Raw genomic sequence first — 22,539 nt, forward strand, 5'->3', positions numbered from 1 at the left:
CTAGACACTAAAAATATGAAATACGTGTTAACTACTTATGCTAAACAATCTGCTCCACTTTGCATTTAGCTGTGACACGGAGTATGCTTCCTAGACCTGAAGGAGAGCTCTGTGTAAGCTCAAAAGCTTGTCTCTCTCATCAACAAAGGTTAGTCCAATAAAAGATATTACCTCACCCATACTGTCTCTCTAATATCCTGGGACTAACACAGCTACAGCAACACTCCATAATAGCAATCTTGATATACAGGGACACATTTCAGATTGATTTAGGACTAAATATGGTTCTACAAAAATTGTCCATAGAAACAATTCATTAATTATTAATTCATTTTCTTTTTAACTCCAATGACAGATATATTTAAATTTTTTAAAAAACATTCCTATTCAGCATTGGCAGTGTTATGCTAGTAAATGAGAAACAGAAGAGTCAAACTGACTGTCTATTTGCTTTAAGACACGTAAAATGCAACAAGTAAACTGGCAGGTGAAAGAGAAATTCAATTTTTTAAAAAACTTTTTTTTTTTTTTTACGAATCTACCAATATGTATGTGACATTACTCAATGTATCTATAGCGAGTGTCCCTCTAAACAGATATGAACTATCCATGACAACGTTTGAAAAAACAGCAAATAAATACCTTGATAGCCTGAAACTGAAGATCAAGACGCATTGTGCTGGTGCTTGGTGATCCAGGCCTAACAGCAGCTTGGGTGCCACCAGGTAACAGTAAAGTGATAAATCGATTTGGATTAGCTGCCAAGACATCTCGTAAAGGCTTCGCATCTTTGTGTTTTAAAAAACTCTGGAGAAGGGCAACCAACCATTATAGGAATAAATTTTAAAGAAAACATACCGCAGGTTGTATCATCATACAGTTGTATACAAACGTTTAGTTTACCTATACCACTCAGCCTTAATGCATTTTAATTTTGTGCCTGAATTTAATACTTATAAAAAAGTGCCAAATCATCTGTCCTCAGGACTGAAGTCTGTTATTTTATCTGACACAGCAGATACTATACAGTAAGAATAATGGTAAAAAGGTACATGAATAACTTCCAATTTATCAAAATTGGACTATTGTTCGCAGAGATTACCATGAACATTCTGCTCCACTGTGGATCATTTAAAGTCGCTTCCATCATGAACAGCTCAACAGTCTGGGATGGATGACGTGTCAGAAACTTTATCAGTGGTTCTCTGAATGGACTGCCCGCCTGAAACATTCATAATGTTTTAATTAAATTATTTCCCTTTATTCAATTTATCCATTCCTCTCATATTATCTGGCAAAGAATAGGGCACTGAACTTAGCATGTGTACTGATGTAAAATGGATTTGTTAGCAACCACAACCGCCCCAAGGCCTTAAAACAATCAAGTATTATCATTCTTAAAAGAGGAGATAATTTGTTACAAATCAATTTTTATACCAAATAATCCTACGCAGGTGGCTGGAACAATTAAAAAAAACACTTAAAATGGGAATATTATAAAAGCAATAAAAGATGCAATTAGCAAAATTAAACTCCACTTTTACCTCTATCAACATAGCCCGTTCTGTTTTCATCACAACTTCCAGCAAAGGTTTAACCAGAGTCTGAGGAGCAGCTGGGATCAGATGAAATAGGTTTATGATTGCTGAACAAATCTTCATTTCCTACAGATAAAAATAAACATTATCAAAATAAACTAACACTTCCTAACTAAACATACAAACATATATTACCACAGATCTTACCATGACTACATTTCTCTATCTATATATTAGCACAGCTGGCAAACAAAAGCAAGGAGTTAACATATAAGCAGCAACTACTTACCCCAGTACATGGAAGGAATCTGTCCTGGGGAAATATATTTTTTTTCCCCATTTTGGTATCATGTTTTTGTAGGCATATTTTATTTATTTACTTTGTCTCTTTAGTGATATTTTAATATTAAAGCTAAACTGTGTGTAATGAGAATGGTGATGAGGGGAGCTATGAGGACTCATCGCGGCACTATACTGAGTAGTTCACACTTCAAAAACCCAAACTAACAGCTCAAAACAACTTCCCATATGCATTCTACAACAGCAGAATAGGAATGAAAGAAAAGAACCCTCCCATCACTGTTCAATGCATGTTGCATATGGCTGGCTATTTTTAAAAACAGCTTTGCTCTCCCATCAAATATTTATTCTTCTAAATGTCTGACCAAATTTCAGGATTTCTTTTTAAAATTGTGTAGTTTAAATTTGTTTTATATTTTCCTAGGGCATTGAACTGTGCTTTCTATTCAGAGTGGGAGCATTACTTAATGAATAGTATTCAAGGAACCACATGAAGGGGGGGGGGAAATCCATTTCTAACAGACACTATGCACCCTGTTTATAGTGGGATATTATTGGTGTTTTTTAAACTGAAATTAAATACAAAGCATTAAGGCCCCAATCCTGTGATCTGATCGGCACAAGGAGGTCCTTGCGGCTGCCCAGACAGAGCACGCTGCCAGACTGGGGCTTAAATTTATAAAATCATTGAAATATTAGATCCCTTGGAAAGCACTTAAAAGTTCTGCTCCTAACTTCCTAGTACAAAACATGCTGAACATCCTTCACAGCACTGTTACTAAAACAACTCTGCCACAGACAAACATAGGACAAGTCACAGCACTGCACTCAAAGGCACAATGCACTCTGCCCATTACATTACAATACAGCTAACATATCACAGCAAAAACCAAAACACAACAACAAAGAACCTCCTGGGGCCTCCACTGAATTTCTCACCTCTACCCCTTCCACGGCAGGCTGAACCAAAACAAAAATTACAGCATGAAAAGAAAAAAAAAAGAAAAAGAAAAAAAAAGAAACACAAAAATGTAAAAAAATTATATGCTATTCTTCAGATTGCAGTCAGAAACTGACTTTAATAGGGTTATGTTCTCACCTCAAACTGACAGAATGGAGACAACGAACATCTCCCGCACTCTGAAATGCTCTCCTGAGGATGGGGAGGAAAAGCATCTTTTTTTTTCTATTTGTACATCATTTACATATAATTTCCCATATACTTGTGCACAATAAAAATATTAGGGATGAACAAGACAGTGGAAACAATATTCAGATATCTTCAGAGACAAGTATTGCCCACGGAGACAACAAAAACCTTCAATGCTTAAAATATCAAACAAACAAGTCCTTTTAAATGGACTTCAGCCCTCCCCCAAAACAAAAAATCAAATTTTCACTTAAGCAGCATTGTTGATGAAGGGGGAAAAATTTGTTGCAACCTGCTTGATCAGAAAAGTTACTTTATATATTTCATATGCAGTAAGGAAAGACTAGCTTTTTTAATGAAGCTTTTAAACCTCAGATCCATTAATTAAAAATTCATTTCCACTTGGAATGCAATTTTTTACAGCAAGTCACACATAATCAGGGCTATATTAGGCTACAAAAGGGCTGTTTTAAGTGGCAAGGATGAATGATCAAAAAAGCTGAATAATTCTGGCTCCCTTACTTTATACCTGAAGTTTACCTTGACAGACCTTACATCATTATAAATCAGTTTTTAACTGAGATTTTCAGCCTTTTTAGTTTACAAGTGTCATTTGTTTTCCTTGAAAAATGCAGGCCTTGTGGAATTTTGCAGTGAAATACTTTACTAGGAGGCAAAATGATTAATGTCTTGTCAGCTAATCAGAGTGTTCAGAATTCTGAGAACTGCATGACAACCTGGGTATCAAAACAAGCATGCTCAAAAAGAGCATGGAGTCCTATTCACCACCTCATCCCAATTTATTGATGGAGAGAGAAGGATAAAAATTGCTGAAGGTCTTTTTTTTTTTTTTTTTAAAGGTATAGTTCCTCATACCACCCTTGTATCCTCTCACCTAGCAGCAGATGTGCTTCTTTTTCTCAGCCTGTAAATCTCCACTGAAGTTATGATCTCCTCCTGAAGCTAGCATTCACAATCAGTTTGTATAATACATGGCACTTCACACTCAGAAATTTGCTTTTAATGTGAACCAGTGAAATTTTGGAGTCCACAAACCCCAAGAAAAAACAAGTATTAATGCCAACTACAATTAATCCCCCTGACTACTTAACCTTGCCCCCGTTTCTCTCTCTTAGGAGATGAAGTTACAAAGACATCTCATATATGGATGCATGAATAACATCTGCTGTCTAAACTGTGTGAAGATCAGTGTCAAAGTTCATTTGCTTCAATTTACTAATATTTGTAGTATTAAGGAGTCTTTTGAGATGAACATCTAATAAAAGAGTAAAATTTAAGACTGAATTATCTTTTTTTAAATCAATCAAATCTTTTTTAATTTAAGTGTCAGAAAAACACTATTTGAAAATGTTGAACATGTGTCAAACATTCACAACTTTGTTTGAAATAGCTTTTTCTCCACCACAAATTTTTTTGTTGGGGGGAGGGGTATTTAAAACACAAAAAATACATAGACAAAAGATTGTGACAGAAAACATTAAAAGCAAAAGAACTCACAGCTGAGTGAAATAGGTCTAATATGTAGGGAGAACGAGACAAAACTGTTACAGTGGTGCCCCACTGTGGACTGAAAGACTACTATGAAAGACTCAATTATATCTATAATCATTGGGAGTGGGAAAAAATGGATCCAAAAAGAAGTCTATAGAAAGCCATAGCAGTGCACTGGAATTAATAAATATTAGTATTTTGGCAAACATGCATGCACAGTAGCCTACTTTTAAGTCTGAATGCAAAGAAGAAATTAACCCAATCTAATTACAAAATATCTAACGTCACTTCAGAAGCGTTGACCAATTTAGATTTGAAGTTAGCTTTTTGATGGGATGGGAAAACGTAGTTAACAAAATCATTTCAATCTACTGATTTCTTGAAACAAAAACAGACAGCCCAATTTAGTTCTAATCTGAAACAAAACAAAAAACAAAACAGATTCCTTCCTAGTTTAGAAGTTTTGAGACAGTGATAAATCTTTACCCCTAGTAGAAATTACTGGTATAGTTCCTAATAGAACTGCAAACACAATACAAACTATAGCACTGAATGTGATCATTATTCCTACAAGTATAATATTATAGAACACACTTTGCCTTTAAACGATGCAATTTCCAGTTTGCAAGGAAAACTTAATTCCCACATTTCAACAAACTATCACTTCCCACAATAAACCAACAAACTGACCTTAATTATTAAGGAAAATTTTAAAATGTAGCTTTCAAAAATCATATTTAAGATGGAAGGGGGAATGTTATATGTAGTATAAATTTGCTGACAAAATATGACATGAACATCCAGCATATTAACTAAAAACTAAACTATAAAACCAAGCTGAATTATTTTAAAAAACGGACTATTGAGAAATTATGGCACTGATCATGTAATCTGGACCATATAGGCAGATCCCTCTGAAGTCCTTCTGCCCATACAGACCTCAATGCAGGATTAGGGACTAGGAAACTGCGCACACTGGATGAAATTCACCTCACTACACAGGATCCCACCAAAGATCCTCCACACCATTTCAACTTCAGAGCAAAAGTGCTGAGACACTTGTACAGGCACTATCTTTGCCAGGTGAATTTCAGTCACTGTAAATACAAATTTAAAATGCGACGCAAAAGCTTTCCGTATTAAGATTTGTCACAAATATTTCAAAAAAGTAATTTTACACAGCCTTGTAAAAACAAACTACAGTGGATACCCAGTTATGGTAACATTTATGGTTGTATGATTTCTGTATTTTATAAAAGTTTATATTGTTTACTTCTGCTTCTCCCTCCCCCATAAAAGGAACCAATAACTTACATTTCCATCACTCCTCTGTCCTCCTTTGTGTGTAATTACTACCACTTCCATCCATTTACGCAGGTGTTGCTGTGGGGAAATCCAACATCTTGATCATCACTACGAAAGGTTTTTTTTGTTTGTTTGTTCCCCCCCTCCTGCTGGTATAGCTCACCTTAACTGATCACTCTCCTTATAGTGTGTATAACACCCATTGTTTCATGTTCTCTGTGTGTATATATATATCTTCCTACTGTATTTTCCACTGCATGCATCCGATGAAGTGGGTTTTAGCCCACGAAAGCTTATGCTCAAATAAATTGGTTAGTCTCTAAGGTGCCACAAGTCCTCCTGTTCTTTTTGCGGATACAGACTAACACAGCTGCTACTCTGAAACATCAGTAGGATTACTCTAATTTTACAGTTCCAGTTATGAAAGCCACATCAAGATTTTATACGAAATAAAGTGGACGTACAGCCTGATTTTTGAGGGAATCAAACAAAACAGCTGCAAGTACTTAGTTCAGCTCCCTTGATTGGAGACGTTCGCTTGCTGTTTGCGACCCACTGGTTTGCAACCTACCGGTCTTGGAAGACATTCACCTGCTTCTAAACTGCCCAGGTACCTACAGAGGCCAAGAGAGCTTTTAAACCTGTGCGTGATTGGAAGGTTGGAAGCTTATCTTTTAACCTTACCACAATTACCCATACCTTTGTCACTTCTAGATTGGAGTACTAATACACCCTACAAGGGGCTACATCTGAAGTCCATTAGGGAATTTTAGCTAGTGAAAAATGCAGCAGGTCTCCTTTCTTAGAGGTTCTTTCCACAGGGAGTGGATTACACAGGCACAGCAAAATCTAACGGCTGCCATTTCATTCCTCATCTGGTATCCCAGCAGCTGAGGTCACCTGAGAGTGTTAAAAGCCCCCAACTCTGGAACTACCGTCACCACTTCATCCAACAGAGCCCCAATCGACTGACCGTTAAGGCCTTCTGCAAGGTACGTTTTCCCCAATTTTCAAAAAAGGGATGAATATGAAAGTGTGTATGTTGGTTGAAGGGGAAGATATTTATTAAGTCTGATAGGCAAAGGGGAATGGGTGTTCATATTTGGTCAAATGTACAAATCATATAAACCAATGACCAAGTATGATCACTCACCTCCTGAGTATTAGAGCCCCTGGCAGAAGGATAGAGGCAAATTTTTTAGAAATCGAAATACAGAAGATAAAGGCAAGACCACCATCATTTTAGCATTCAAAGCATTTAGCCAGCCTGCCCACAAAATGTTATCCACTGAAAAGGAAAAAGCAAGTTTCCAAGACAATGTTTACCATAGTATCCTGGCAACCCCTCGTTTAGAGAGAAAGCTGTCCAAGGAGATTTCAGTATAATTAAGTTTGACTTCATTAGAAGAAAAAGAGTTGTTTGTTGTTTTCCTTTTCACTTAACTAAGCCTCTTTCGAAATGATGGTTTTCATCAAATTCTAATCATGCAAACGTTTCAAAACACAAATTAATATACATGAATTGTAAAGCATGGAAACCTTTTGTACAAATCTATTCATTAAATGACTATTAAACTGCTCTTTTAATCTTCAATTTTTATGGATGTCAGTTAAAAGGAGAGTTCTTCTAGGAAGGTTTAAAAAAAAATAAAAGGATTGGGCTTACCATCATCTGATCACAGAACTTGTCATTAAAGGAGTTTGGAAAAAGTCTAGTGACAGAAGTCAGGCGGTTCACAACATTCAATGTCAAGCTTCGATAATCTCCCAACATCATGAGCAATGGTCTCATGTGCGTGTGAATTTGATCTACTTCTATTGTAGCTCCTTCCAAGAACTGCAAAGAAATAAAGCATGGAATCACAACAGAAATAAAAGAAAATTCAGTTACTTCTGTACAGACACTTACAAAAAGTAACTCTGCAGAACTGGTTTCATATTTTTAAAGTTCACAATAAAATGGCTGTACAATAACAAATGGTTCAACAAATGTTTGGTTTTAAAAAATGCTTTTGGTGGCAGGATGGAGACTCGTGAAGAAAATGTTTAATCCGGATACATTGCTCAGTTTACGGAATGTGCTGCAAACAAGAGATTCAGTTAACAGGATTTTATTCCTAGAATACTACTGTTAACTGTGGAGTTATAAAATTCTGACTGGGGAAGAAGTATATAATCATTTAATTTCCTTCTCATTTAACCAGCAGTTTTAAAAATGCAAAAGAAAAAGATCTTAACTGAGAGGTAAGAGACATGCAGGCACTATGTTACAAGCAAAATCCCATGTTTGGGACCCTGGTCATAATAAACACAGCTAAGTTTTTTTTACACACAGCAGCTTTTTTCACAACAAACCAAGCATCAGTGTGTGTCTCCACCTATCCATGTTGCCTAACTGCATTTCAAAGGAGCTTTACAGGAAAATTTGGGCTGCAAATCTGTAAGGCCTTAGCAGGTGACAGCAATAAGAGAAAAGATACACAGAGGGGCACCAGAAGTACTCTTTAGGATATCCTACTGCAAAGGGAACTTGAGGATGGAAAAAATCATCCAAATCAGATCCACAAGCACTGTTTGGAGGTTTTGCCTATATTAAAAAATGGTATGCACAACAGTTTACAGGAAGACAGCTGTGTGCTCTCTTATGCCACAGGCAAGGGCAAAATACTGCAAGCTGCCATAGTCCACTGAAGAAAGGACTGTGAAGAATCTATATTTAGAGCCAGCCATATCAGTAACTGGTTAAAAACTCAGTTAAAGCTGTAGGGCCAGATTCTCTGCTGAAATCCCAAGGTCATTTTGCACTTCCCCAACAGTGAAAAGGGCTTGGAATCTGGCCACAGTTGGCTAGTAGAGCTTTCCTTTGGTGTAACTGAAAACCTTGCTAGCATGAAGCTGGTGAAGGCAGCTCCTGCACCAACTACCCCCACACTCCTGCCACACTCCCGCCACAGGGGAAGAGAGAAAGGGCTTTAGAACAGGTGAGGAGATGATCCTCTACCAATGGCAAAAGTTATTTAAGCCTCTTAGCTGCTCTAACTGTTGCCAGGCCAGCCCTCACAATCAGGGAGCTATATTTAACCAACTCTGGCATCACCACAGAAAGACTGTCATAGGAAGGAATCTGATCCATAGTATACACATAACCTACAAATCTGTGGATCATTGACATTATTGGTGTGAATACTTATCTTGTGCAATATGCTACGAATGCCTGCTCCTCATTATGAAGTAGATACGGACTATGAATAGTAAACACTTACTAAATATTAATAATTACATATCTTTTTATTAATTAAAGCTATGTTAGAAATATATCAGCACAAGGAAAGCATAATGCTGATTTTTTTTGATTGGGAGCAGTTTGACTCATCCATAAAACTTTGAAATAACCAAGCTGAATATATTTAGTCCAAAAGAAAAATATGCTTCCTGGCTAAGAGCCTGTATGCCTGGTTTCCACCAGAGGAAATTTTTATGGGCAAGTTCAAATCCTCCCCAAAAATACTTCATAGAAACAATGAAAGTAACTTAATTATAGTGCTGCCGCCCTAACAAAAACCAAGCAGCCATTAATCCCACTAGAAATAATGCTTCCTTGTTACACTGCTTCTTGGGAAAAGCATAAAGAATTACCCACACAAAGCAGCATTGTTTTAATATCACTAACCTTTCTCATACACGCCTCTCCCGCCTCCTGCAGTTCATTATTTGTTGAGTTAAGTGCCTTGAAAAGTGCAGCAATGATTTTCTCTCTAGACTGAGGTAAGTAATTACAGGCAGCTAAAGCATCTGCAAAAATCAAAATATTTTTGTGTTTCTTGTTAACTTGAAATACAAAAGGAAAGGCCATTTGTTTTATTTATTCTGAAATTACTGACAGCTACAGCTTTAACATTTTTGCCACAAGCAACAGACATTGCAAGAAGAACAAAAGACTGGTGTTACTATTAACAGTATTTTAAATTTTCTGAGTGCTATTCAAGGAAGTCATTCTAATCCTTAGGAACTAAAAATCATTACTGTAATTAACTGAACTGAGGAATATTGTCACTGGAATAAGCGGTCAGCCAACTTTTGCTCTCCAACACATGCAATCACACTGACTTCAATAAGGTTATAAGTATGTTAACAGAGAGCAGTATTTTCCTTTCTTGTTAATAATTTCTTTTTAATCCAGAGTGAGAATGTAACATTGTTGGATATAACATATAGTTCCTCATTTTCAGATCATTTGTATATTTTCTCTCTTTTAATTCTGGCAATAAAGCCACACATGAATTAAAGACTTTCGAGATCATTACTGCCTATAGAAGCTCCTGGCTTGCTTCATATTTTCATGTTCTCTCTCTCATTGGAATGTATGTCATTTATTGCTTGTGACTAGGGTTGCCAACCCTCCCGGTTTAGCCGGGAGTCTCCTAGAATCGGGCTCCATCTCCAGGAGGCTACTGAAGCCAAAACAGGAGATTTTAAGCTACTAAAAATCCAGTGGTGCAACTGAGGTAAGGCAGGCTCCCTACCTGCCCTCGCTCCATGCCCCTCTCAAAAGCGGCCAGCAGGTCCCTGCAGCCCTTGGAGGGGGCGGGAGGGGAGGAGGTGGCGGACAGAGGGTTTCCGCACACTGCCTCCGCCCCGAGCATGGACTTTGAAGCTCCCATTGGCCAGGAACTGCAGCCAATGGGAGCTGAGGGGTCGGTGCCTGCAGGCAAAAGCAGCACATGGAGCCTCCCCAACCTCCACCCAGAGGCCACAGGGACGTACCGGCCACTTTCAAGAGCAGCACAGAGCCAGGGCAGGTAGGGAGCCTGCCTTAGCCCCACTGCACCACTGACCGGGAGCCGCCTGAGGTAAGCGCTGCCCGGCTGGAGCCAGCACCCCAAACCCCCTCCCATGCCTCAACCCCTTGAGCCATCCCTGAGCCCCATCCTGCACCCAAACTCCCTTCCAGAGCCTGCTCCCCACAACCCCTCCTGCACCCCAACCCCCCGCCCCAGGCTCAGCCCGGAGCCCCCTCCCACATTCTGAACTCCTCGGCCCCAACCCAGAGCCCACATCCCCTCCTGCACCCCAAACCTCTTCTCCAGTCCGGTGAAACTGAGTGAGGGTTGGAGAGAGCTAGCAATGCAGAGAGGAGGGGGGGGAGCAGGGCCTTGGAGAAGGGGTGGGGAAGGGACGGAACCTTGAGGAAGGGGCATGGCAAGGGTCTTTGCTTTTGTGTGATTAGACAATCGGCAACCCTACTTGTGACAATTATCTGATTCACAGCTTTGAAAACTAAACCCTGTTCATCCAGAGAGCAGGTACAGCAATGGAAATACGAGCTCCCATGTGCTGTCCCCACCATTATCTCCCAAACTATGATCTGGAAAGAACAACTTCCAAGGGCTTCAATCTGCTGAGATTATCTACAAAAGCACCTGCTGCTATTTAAGGAGAGTGTCTGTCTACCACAAGCTAAATTTTCATGCTTTAACTTACTTAAGGCTGCAATTCGAAGAGGTACTAGTGATGGAAGACTTTTGTAACAGGGTAATTTCATTAAGGCAGCATCTTCAGCCTCACACAAATTCAACAGCTGAAAGTTTAAAAAAAAAAAAAAAAAAAAAGGAAGAGAGGTTAGCCCAGTGATTATTGTGAAATAATCTTTCCAGTCACATTTTCAGCATGACAATAATTCTCTCTACACAGCTCTGCTCTCGCCATTAGCTACTTTAAGTTATTTTCAGACAAACAATTAGTTTCATACAAGAGGGTGAAAATACAAGATGTACACAATTCCATACTTGAAAGTGTCAGCCTGCACAATTTCTAAGAACCCTGGATAGGTTCAGTGCTTTAAATTTACTAGTTTACTGGACTGGGATTCAGAAGACTTGGGCTTTATTTCTGGCTCTCTTGTTGAGGTGATCGTGAGCAAGCTGCTTCGCCACTTTGTGCCTCAGTTTTCTTATCTGTAAAATGGTGATAAATGATACTAACAACCTTTGTAAATGCTTTGAGCTCTACTGATGAAAAGCACTATATAACAGCTAGGTATTATTATGATGACTCCTCTACCTGGTTTATATGACCTGCTCTCTGCATCATTTTTTTCAACTAGGAACAAGAACTAGGTCATTACCTAGCTCTTTCCCAGGAGACAACCTTTATCAATAGATCATGTTCCATTCCCTAGACTGAGTCTCATGCTCAAAGCCAGGAGGATGTAGAGATACACCTCTACCCCGATATAAGGCGACCCGATATAACGTGGGTTCACATACAACGTGGTAAAGCTCTGACATGCTGCTCTGAGCAGCGTGTTAAGGGTGCCGGGCCGGGAACGAGGGGTTGGATAAGGGGCAGAGAGTCTCGGGGGCGGTCAGGGGCTCCCTCCCCCACTCCCCAGGGTCTGGGAGGCAGTAGCTGTGGGGGGGCACTTTTGGGGGCCCCGCAGTCCCAGAGTGGCCCAGGGGATTAGCGGGGGGCTGGGAGCAGCCCACTCCGCTTCCCTCGCCCCGGCCCCAGCCGTATCGCTCGGGGGAGGGGATCTCCCCTGCACTCACCAGCAGAAGCGGAGCAGCCCAGCCCCAGCCCACTCCATTCCACCAGCTCCCAGCCGCGGCGCTCCACTTGCCACCACAGATGAGTGCGGGACCTTTCCCCAGGCCCCCCGAGCGACACGGATGGGGCCGGGGCAAGGAAAGCGGAGCGGGCTGGGGCCGCATCGCTCCGCTTCCCGCCACCAGTGAGCGTGGAGGGCGTCCCTTCCCCAACCTCCCCACATTCACCGGCGGCAGGAAGTGGAGCGCCGCAGCTCGGAGGTGGCGGAATGGAGCAGGCTGGGGCCGCGTCGCACCACTTCCTGCCGCTGCCGGTGAGTGCCTGTCAAGGGGCAGGGTGTGTGGATAGGGGCCGGAGCAGTCAGGGGACAGGAAGCAGGGGGGTTGGGTAGCGGGTGGGGTCCTGGGGGTCTCTGGAGGGGGTGGTCAGGGAACAAGGAACCGGGGGGGAGGCCAAAGCAAGTTCAATATAACGCGGTCTCACCTATAACGCGGTGAGAGTTTTTTTTGTCTCCTGAGGACCGTGTTATATCAGGGTAGAGGTGTACTGCTGAGTTTGTCTATAAGCCCTGGTTATAGAGGTAGATAATCACAATGACCTGAAACAACCTCTAAAGCAAGGTAGGTTAATGGTCTCCAAAAAGTCCTTCAAGCCAAAGGAAAAAAAAAAAAAATCCACTGTGGAGATGCAAGTGAGTTTTTGCAGACTGAGGAAAGAGGTTAAACTCAGAAAGCAGAAAATATTTTTGGTGGCTGAGGGTTTTGTCCTTGAGCGAAGCAGGGTCTAAGGAGGTGAGAGGATAGTACTTAATACCTAGAGGAGGAAAAGGGTGCCACTTACTATACTTGGCTTTTTAGCCTCCTCTATTCCACTGCAGAGAGGCCCTGAATTCTCCTCCCTATCGTAAAGAGGAAATATGGGCCACATCTGTCTAGACACACAATACAGAGGCAGGCTGGTGGTGCAAGTTTGGTGTCAGGGACCTTTCACAAGCAAGAAGTGTATTGGGGCATTGCAGAGCAAGAAATGGATCACCAGGCAGCTAGACAATTATATTGAAACTAAGGTAAGTCCTGAGATATTGAGAAAGTCCCCAGTTTTCTGGACGGTCTCATAGTTCCGCAAGAACATTCAGTTATCTTTATTTTTAAACTTGCAAATTTATTTCAGTGGAACATCCTTTTAAAAAATATCCAGCTACACTCTAAGCAAATTAGCCGGATGTTTCTAAAGCAGAAAGCAGTACTGAAGGCTGATCTACACACAAATGTATAACCAATTCAGTTAAAGCAGTTACCAATATAAACTAAACCAATAAACACTTTAAAATTAATATAACTGCATATATGCTAGAGGGTTGCACCAATTTTGTTAATCAATGTGAACAGTGTGTGTAAACAAGGCCTGAGACAGTTAAACTGCTACCTCACTGACATTAAGAACACTCCACACTTCTCAAAGCTATTGTTTTAATTTGCAGATGCAGGCGGACAGCCCTTCACCAGTTCACATTTCAAAGGTTATATTCTCATTGAGAACCAAAAAGTTTTTTGTTTTTTTTAATGAAATCTTAAATTCAGCAGAAAATACTGATACCCACAAATGGCAGGGTTAGCCTCAACATACAGCACACACAGAGATGCTGAACGTTTATTTCCATTGTCCCTACTTATATGGTCAGTGCTTAGATCATTGCTATAGGATATAATATAAATGCCTTCTGTTTGAAATATCAGAATGTACAAAAAGGGAAGTACCTCTGTGTAGAAAACCTTGTGTTCCACAACATTTAGATCCATTGTAAACAGTCGGGGCTGCAGAGTTGTGCAAAATGTGTTCCCCTCCATGAGCCCAATCTGGGCATTTGCAGGCTGATGCCTAAGTAAGTGCTTTTTAGGAGGAACCATGTCTTGGAGAACCTGCAAAATAACAGTGTCTTGATTATAGGCATACATGATTATATAAATAGTCTATTAAGAGGATATCCATCTCATTATGGCTCTCTCACAATACCTGTTTAGAAATCACTGAGTTGAAAAAGATTTCCTTGAGCCAATGTCATTCATAATAATTTGCTTAACATGCCATTACATAGTCCTATTTTTAACTAATATTTTCTTGTTTTTTATGGAACGATTAGCTTTTTGTCATCATGACTATTTCTGACCAAATGAGTAACAGTAACTGTTACATGTTTCATATGAAAAGACAAAAGATCTACACAAAACTGTAAACATTAAAAACGCAACCCTAGACAAAAAACTGTCAAGATAGTAAAGGCTGTAAATGGATCACTATTTTCTTTTAAAACATTACTAGAACCCTGAAGATATTTAAAAAAAGATGTCTGAAAGTCACAGAAAACTCAAAGATTTAAGGATAAAACATGTTTTAGGTCACACAAAATAGAATACTGTCAGATCCTAAAATGTTAAAGTATAGAAATACTCATTTACTGGTGGATTATTACATCAACCTCTTATTCTCACTTATCTACCCCCATCTACCTGTGAAATTCTGACAAATTGCCATTATTAAATGTCGTACCAGTTACATGTCTGAATTACAATATGAACGTCTCTTGTTGTAAGAGGAGATCCTGTGCAGATCCTTTTGGCCTATCGAAAGCCCACTTTACAAGATTTTTGAGGGATCCTATGTCATTATCTGCTAAGTGGCAAAAAAGGTGATTTGTGCCTGCATGTAAACTTTGTAGAATTTAACACTGAGAGGGTGGATAGGGAAAGGTACAGCAAAGTCTGTTTGGAATATGTGGGGAGGGTAACATGAGATCCAGTCTTCAACTTGTACCAGAAGGATGAGACAAGGTCTATGCTACAATTTCAGGAACTAAATTATCCAGAGTAAAATATATTTCACTGATTCTGCCTTAACAGCCAGACACTATATATACACAAATGCAAGTAACAGTCCAACTCTGAAATGTGCTTAGACCAATAAAACCTAACAAAGCTAGGTTGGGCTTGTGTGATGGGCTATACAAACCACACTGGAGAACAAAGGGTTAAGGACCTGCTCTGGGCTCAACCAGTTCCACCCTTCCACACATGCACAGGCTGGAGGAGTTAAAAGAGAAGCAGAACAGCCTACTTGGGGGCAGACCAGCAGAGCAGGGAAGAAAACAGGAAAGGGCAATTGACAGCAAGAACTTCCAACAACCACTGCTTGAAGAACCCTCACTGAGGAAAGAGACTGCCTGATCCTGGTACACCCTAAGAGGGAGTTGTTCCCTGCCCTCTCTTACTAACTCAGTTTATTTGTGTTAATTCCCCTTGCTTTTTGTTTATGGACTACCCTGAAAGGGGAGAGAATTTGAAGTGACCCTGGCCGGCAGGCTAAGTCAGAGGAAGAAGCAAGTCACCAGAGAGTGGGGCAGCCAGCAGCAGCAAACCCCAGAAGAGAGCAAGCTGCCATGCTATGCCAAGCCCCAAGTAGGCGCAAGCAGTGAGCCTACACAGCCTGGTTGCCTCTTTGGTTACCACAGATCAGCATTAAAGGCTTTTAAAATGCACTAAAATATTCAGTTTAATCATGAAGTTTTAGAACTGTAAATTAGACCACAAAACACTGTGCAAACCAGCTATCACCTTCCTATGGGGAGTGACAACCCCTTAAAAACTCACCTCCTTGCATAAGATATGTCAGAAGATAAGCTGGGGAAAAAAACAGCCTGAAAAGTAGGCTTCAGTGAAAGTTAGCTTCAATGACTCATTGCACCACTGAAACATTAGTAGGTGGAAAGCTATTACCCTGGACTGTTACTGTGAAAGCCTTATGAAAAACATCCAGAATTAATAGTACTTTAGAGCTTGTTTTAATAGTGTGAAAACCCTTCTAAAAAACATTTTGCAAAACAAAAACCTTAAGTTATTTTAACATACTTTGGTGTCTCAATGAATCCCCTTAGTGATAACCTCACCTCTTTATGTGGCTCCATAATCACAGTAACGCTTTTCCCAGTGACCTGTGCAAGCACTTGCAATGAATGCATGGCTTGCTTTCTTACAGTGGAGTTTGGAGAGGTTACTTCTCGAACCAGGTCATGTGTCACATGATGGAAAGACTTTTCCTGTGCTGCTAGGATTTCTTCTGTTTTTTCTTCATCTTTTAAAGGAGTGGCACATCTAATCAAAAGCTGTTCTAGTGTGGTCTTTGCCATAGCAACAGCTCCATTGGAAACCTAAGAAGTCATGGATTTGTTAGTGCTGCTGTTATGCAGATTAGAGACCTTTACAAACACTATGTTCAGTTATGAATGGCTGTTCTGCTAGAAATTTAAAAAGTTAACACACCTTTTTAACCTTTTCCACCTTTCATCCAAAGATAGCAAAGTAGAGTGCTATGCAATTTCATAAATGAAATCCTAAAGCAAGAACACCCTGATAGCTTGGCTAGTGAACAATTTAGGTTTCAAAAAGGGTCAAGAACTCTATTCTCTAAGCATCTACTACTAAACAAGAACTACATTAAAACTGATCGGTAGCAAGATACACATTTTACCAGAAGTAGAGTTTAAAATAAAGAAAAATAATGTTTGTCCACAGCATATTTAATTTATTTTGTTGATTAAAAGTCTATAGGTCAAATTTAACTCAGAGGTAAGGAGGTGCAATTCCAACAACTTCAGTGGAGTTGTAACCAATAAAACCAGGGCTAAATTTGACCCAATGTGCTTGAGATCTTCACTAGGTTCAAATAAAAAGACGAACACATTCTCAACAACTGTTACAGGTATACTAAACTGTGAAGTAATAAAACTCAGATTAGCAAGAGTTTAGTTTGTATAAATTTAATATATGAAGTTCCACAATTTCCCAAACACTCATTGAAATCATCCATACATTAAATACCTCTCCAGTTAGGTCCATCATGACAAATAGCAGTGCCTTGAGGAAAGTCTGCTGGTTCTGGAGGACCCAAATGAGAGGCAATCGTTCCATGAGGAATTTAATTGACACCACACCACCTAGTTTAGCATACCAAGCTTGTTCGTAACAGCAAGCACATAAACGCTCCACAATGTATGAAAACAAAGGAAGCTGACAAGCCTAAAAATAATAATAAAAAAAGAGAGACCTGTCAATGATTTATTATTTAATTCAATCAACACATCCTATTCCCAGTTTTAAAGAGTTCAATAGCACTATTAAATGGGCTAAAACTAAACAATTAAAGATTATATTACCCTTTCCTTTGAACCCAGAATAATGCTTGCAACATCGAATATCACAGCCAGAGCCACTTCCCCTATCTTGCAGAGCTCCTTCTCCTCATATGCCATACAGATGGCTATGGCATCAATAAGTACCAAAGGATCCATTCCTTTTGATCCGTTTTCTTCACTGTGAAACATGGCTGTGCTGGGCTGGCTTCCAACCTGATAGCACTGCAGCAAAAAAGGGCCTACAATTTATGGGGGGGAAGGGTGGTAGAGAAGGAGAGAAATGGATCCGTCAGCATTAACAGTCTTTAAATTAGATCTTCCTATCTTCTCTGATCAGTGCATCGCAAAACTAGTGAAAATTCTGGCTATTTGCATGTAAATGGATTGTCAGTTTTTTTTAGTTTTTAAAAAGAAAAAAATTGAAATGTTCTCTTGCCTTTAATTAAGTGACTATGTACTTCACTATGAAAGTAAACTAAAACTAAGTATATTAAAATAAAATTACATTTAAGTATCTTGAAGAGATATATGCTTACAGAATTTTTTTTTCCAATCACTTGAACTATATAAAAAAGCACAAACCAAGATTATTAAGTTACATTTTATAAGTGAAAAATTACTCTTCGTTATTTACACAATTCCTTTTCTGGTCCTTCAAAAATTAAAAGAAAACAAAAGAAAATGTTCCCAAATCCCAACATGGGGGGAGGGAGGAGGTGGAAAGCCTATAACAAAAATTTTGCATTTAACGTTATAAATGCATTCTACATCCGTTGATATCAGAGATATATATAGCTCATAGTTTTCAAAAGTGGTCTGCTTAGTTATAACTTGTGCACATTTCACAGTGTTTGATTTTAAAAATATAATTAAGGTACAACTTTGTAAGTATGGCTTACAAAACTATTTTTTAAAAACTGAAACAGTTAAGTAACAGAAGAGAAAGAGTAAGCATATTCAAATAGGTGTTGTAACAATAATATAATTAAGAAACCAAACTAAGAACTTAATGTACCAAACTTCAATTTTATGCCTTTTTTATGCAATAATTTATTGCAAAAGACTAAAAACCTTCTTGTCCTATCCCCTGGCAGTTCATGCAATTTCTATTCTGTATTTACTCACCACATTGCTGAGCTACTGCCACCATTGTGTAATGGCGAATCAGGCTGGCTACAAAAGGCAGAGCACTAGGTCGCAGATCTTTGATGACTGCTGACATGAATGCACCTGTCAATGCCTGTTCAAATGTTTTACGGGCAGGAGTATCCTGTGCTTTGTACCGATGTGAAATAATTACATTGGGTATGGACTTCTCAGTAAAGCTGAAAAGACAAAATTATATCTATATTATAACCCTAAACTACCATACCAACAGTTCAACCATGACCATCAAGGACTTAATTTACAGTTTGTTTCTGACTTATAACCCCCACTCCACCATTCTGATACAGCTAGATCAGTTTATTTAATCCATTTTAATTTTGGCAACCACTGGCAACATGATGGATGGCTCAATTTCATCATGAACATTTAAAGCCAGTGGTTGAGAAGAGGCCACACGCATTCCAAATAATATGTATACAGGCATCATACTGGAATTCAATTACAGAATGGCATTTCTGATATTTTCACTTATTTTATTAAGTAAGATGACATTTGATTTTGATCTTTAAGGTCTGAAATGTTATTTATCTATTAATTCACTGCCCAATAAAACCTATTTGCTTCAAAGTCCAAATAGACTTTTTAAAAGTTATATTTTAGATTTGACATGAATGTATTACATCATTATAAAAATAAAAAATCGTGGTTTTTAGCTACTTATTATTTGCTGAGGGAATCAATGTAACATATACAATATGCACACAGATGGCAAAAGTAACTTTAATGCAACGATTTTATTATCCATGATTAGTTAAAGTAGTTTAGGTTTAAAACCTAGAAAAGCAACTGCTTAATTTAACAAATCCTAGCTCAGGCAAATACCTAGTATTTTCCAAGATCAACTTTAAAAAGGTTTTATATTTCCATGGAACACACTGATTGAATGTCTAACTACACTGCTTTTTCCACTCAGGCTTGTGTCCAGGACAAAAACCGTTTTATTTTTAAATTGCATAGAAAAATATTAAATAAGAGTTAAGCAGCCCCCTAATAGGAAACCTTCCATTAGGACTCCTAAGGGAAGAGAAAAGAAAGCAAACATCAGGGTTTTGTTTGGCAACTATGGAGAAGAAAGAAGAAGGGCAAATCTGACGCAGCTAGGAGGAAACTTTTCCCAGGAGGTGCAGAAAGTGGGCACACATAATGGGGAAGGGATTGTTTTAGCATACAGATTACTAGGTAGGAGATTGTTTGAGGACTCTGGCCCCATTCCTAGCTATCATCTGATTCACCTTCCATCATCTACCCCGTTGGTATGTCTACATTTGCAGCCGCACGTGGAGTACAGAAACAGCACCAGGCCAGGATGGATATAAACAGCAGTGTAGATGCTGAGGCAGAACTTAGACACAAAGAGTAAAGCAGAGTGACCTTCACACCTGAACCTCAGAGCAGTTGTTCTCAAACTCGGGCCGCTGCTTGTTCAGAGAAAGCCCCTGGCAGGCCGGGCCGGTTTGTTTACCTGCCGCGTCTGCAGGTTCGGCCAATCGCAGCTCCCACTGGCCGCGGTTCACCACTCCAGGCCAATGGGGGCTGCGGGAAGCGGCACGGGCCGAGGGATGTGCTAGCCACCCTTCCTGCAGCCCCCATTGGCCTGGAGCGGCAAACCACAGCCAGTGGGAGCCGCGATCGGCCGAATCTGCGGACGCGGCAGGTAAACAAACCGGCCCGGCCCGCCAGGGGCTTTCCCTGAACAGGCGGCAGCCCTAGTTTGAGAACCACTGCCTTAGAGTACATACCCTACATGGCTTGGGCATATAGAGAGCTATAACTCCCATGCCTACTCTGCTATTTTTAGCAGTGTAGTGTCCTGCTGCCTCCCTCCTCCTAGAGCCTTTCACCGAGGTGAGCGAAGGCTTTGCTAGAGGGCAGCTGCTGGAGCTTTTTACTTCACTGAGAAAAGGCTCCTGCACCTCCCCACCAGCACAGCCTTTCCTCGTCATAGTGAAAGTCTCTGGGAGAAGGAAGGCAGCAGGGAAAGGCTTTGGCAGCTCCCCCCTGCCGGAGCCTTCCCACCAACTTCCTCCCATGCCTGCCAGACTTTCACTGCCGCATGTATCTACACACCACAGTGAGAGTGGACGCAGCCTGCCCCTCATTGTGGTGTGTAGTTACAGGTACCCTACATACTATTACAGGTGTAGACAGATCTATGTCAACCTCTAGTATCCTCCTCTACCTTAAACATGAACTCAGAATCAGCCATCTCTGTTCTGGGTTCCAAGTACATGGCTATCTTGGACAGAAATTGGATGTGGGAGGAGAAGAGTGGGGAGGAGAGGGAAGGGAGAAGGGTATGAGCATGCAAGCTGCCACATGGAGGCAGAGATTAGGCAAGGTGCAAGAAGAGAGGTTTCTGGACTGCCAGAAAGACCTGTTATATTGAAACCAGAACAAAAATCTGTTTCCATATTAAAGAATTTACATAGCACCAAAAATTTACCCAGCTTTCTGAAAAGAATAACTCTTCTGTGTGGCAAAGTGTTGACAGTTTAAGATATTATTGTACGAAAATCACTTTAAAATGCTTAATCACTAAGAAAGGATATTAGAAGGAACAGATAAATTCTCTATAGTGCTTTGACCATTATCTAGAATTCTGAATCTCAAAATTCTGGAATATTCCAACCAACAATTCACCGATAGGACACATGTATTGTCTTAAATCATCTCCTAACTTACTAAACTGATCCTCCAGTCTCCCCCCCACCCTGCCCTTTTTTTTTTTTTTTTGGGGCTTTGGCTTTGGGTAAGGAAGAAGTGTCAAGAAACTAACATCCATCATCTATGGTAAATAAAGCAAAATTCTAGAACTGTCCCTCAAGAGAAGGTAGGCCCCTGGCTTTGGACATTTAAAACAACAACAGGATTAAGTATCAGAAAGCAAACTGCAGGTAACAATCCCACAGTGGACATGTATTGTATAGACTCAATTAATTTTTGCCTCAAATTCACATTTTACATAAATATAAATGCTTTAAAGGATCATCATACTTGGGATGTGCAAGGAGCTGGTATAAAGCATGTTTATTATCATCCAGGCTCATCATGGCTACCAAGAAACACTTGATCACTTCCCAAGCCTGCCTCCGATAATATGGCTCTGTGTTAGCACTCTTCAAGCAGTCCAGAGCAGTCTCAATTGCCTGCAACGAAAAATAAGACATCATCAACTGAGCACTGGTTAATCATGTTGCCTTATAATAAATAAGCTTGTAAGGGTACCTAAGTCATTTAAATACTACTTCTGCTTCTCTTTAAACCTCTTCACATTACAAATGTCAAATTTTGCATAATGTACATAGGCTTGACTGAACTTGAAATTGTTATGTTTATCCTGGTTTCATGTGAATGGGAAGCTCTGAGTACATCGTGGTAGAGCTCTGCACGGATACAAACATGTAATCCACAACCACAACAATTACCTGCGATCTGCATTCCACCTACTATATAGAATCGGCATGTGCACCCGCACCAACAGCCTATCTTACTGTTAGATCCCTGTGCAAATGTAAAAATTTGGATCTGCACCTGATATGCAAGGTGGTAAAAAGATGGTTACCTAGGAAGGTGCTGGAATCTCCATCCTTAGAGGTTTTTAAGGCCCAGCTTCACAAAGCCCTGGGTGGGATGATTTAGTTGGCGTTGGTCCTACTTTGAGCAGGGGGTTGTACTAGATGACCTCCTGAGGTCTCTTTCAACCCTAATCTTCTGTGAGTCTATTAATACAACCACATCCACAGATGCAGATATGCACAGATTTGCAGGGCTCTACACCATGGCCAAACTCATGCAAGATTTATTCCTTCCTTCCCCAACTCCCCCATGTAAACACT

The 22,539-nt window shown here is 40.0% G+C and overlaps 1 protein-coding gene across 3 annotated transcripts in view; it reads right to left on the reverse strand.

Moving 5' to 3' along the window:
* The window catches only part of TRRAP (transformation/transcription domain associated protein), a 154,311-nt gene that overhangs the window by 97,312 nt on the left and 34,460 nt on the right, over positions 1-22,539 (reverse strand). For 2 of the 3 annotated variants that reach the window (XM_084641925.1, XM_084641926.1), the window contains exons 23-35: positions 21,698-21,849; positions 18,662-18,861; positions 17,558-17,775; positions 17,223-17,420; positions 16,292-16,552; positions 14,109-14,270; positions 11,287-11,383; positions 9,476-9,597; positions 7,472-7,642; positions 5,815-5,883; positions 1,545-1,664; positions 1,103-1,222; positions 643-807 (exon numbers count right to left, since the gene is read on the reverse strand). In XM_084641925.1, coding sequence (XP_084498051.1) covers positions 643-807; positions 1,103-1,222; positions 1,545-1,664; positions 5,815-5,883; positions 7,472-7,642; positions 9,476-9,597; positions 11,287-11,383; positions 14,109-14,270; positions 16,292-16,552; positions 17,223-17,420; positions 17,558-17,775; positions 18,662-18,861; positions 21,698-21,849 — 2,055 coding nt within the window. Of the gene's footprint in view, positions 1-642; positions 808-1,102; positions 1,223-1,544; positions 1,665-2,777; positions 2,799-2,937; positions 2,992-5,814; positions 5,884-7,471; positions 7,643-9,475; positions 9,598-11,286; positions 11,384-14,108; positions 14,271-16,291; positions 16,553-17,222; positions 17,421-17,557; positions 17,776-18,661; positions 18,862-21,697; positions 21,850-22,539 lie in introns of all 3 variants that reach the window. The other variant, XM_084641924.1, reaches the window with a different exon arrangement.

This window comes from Lepidochelys olivacea (assembly GCF_965140295.1).
Source record: "Lepidochelys olivacea isolate rLepOli2 genome assembly, chromosome: 10".
Taxonomy (NCBI): Eukaryota; Metazoa; Chordata; order Testudines; family Cheloniidae; genus Lepidochelys; species Lepidochelys olivacea.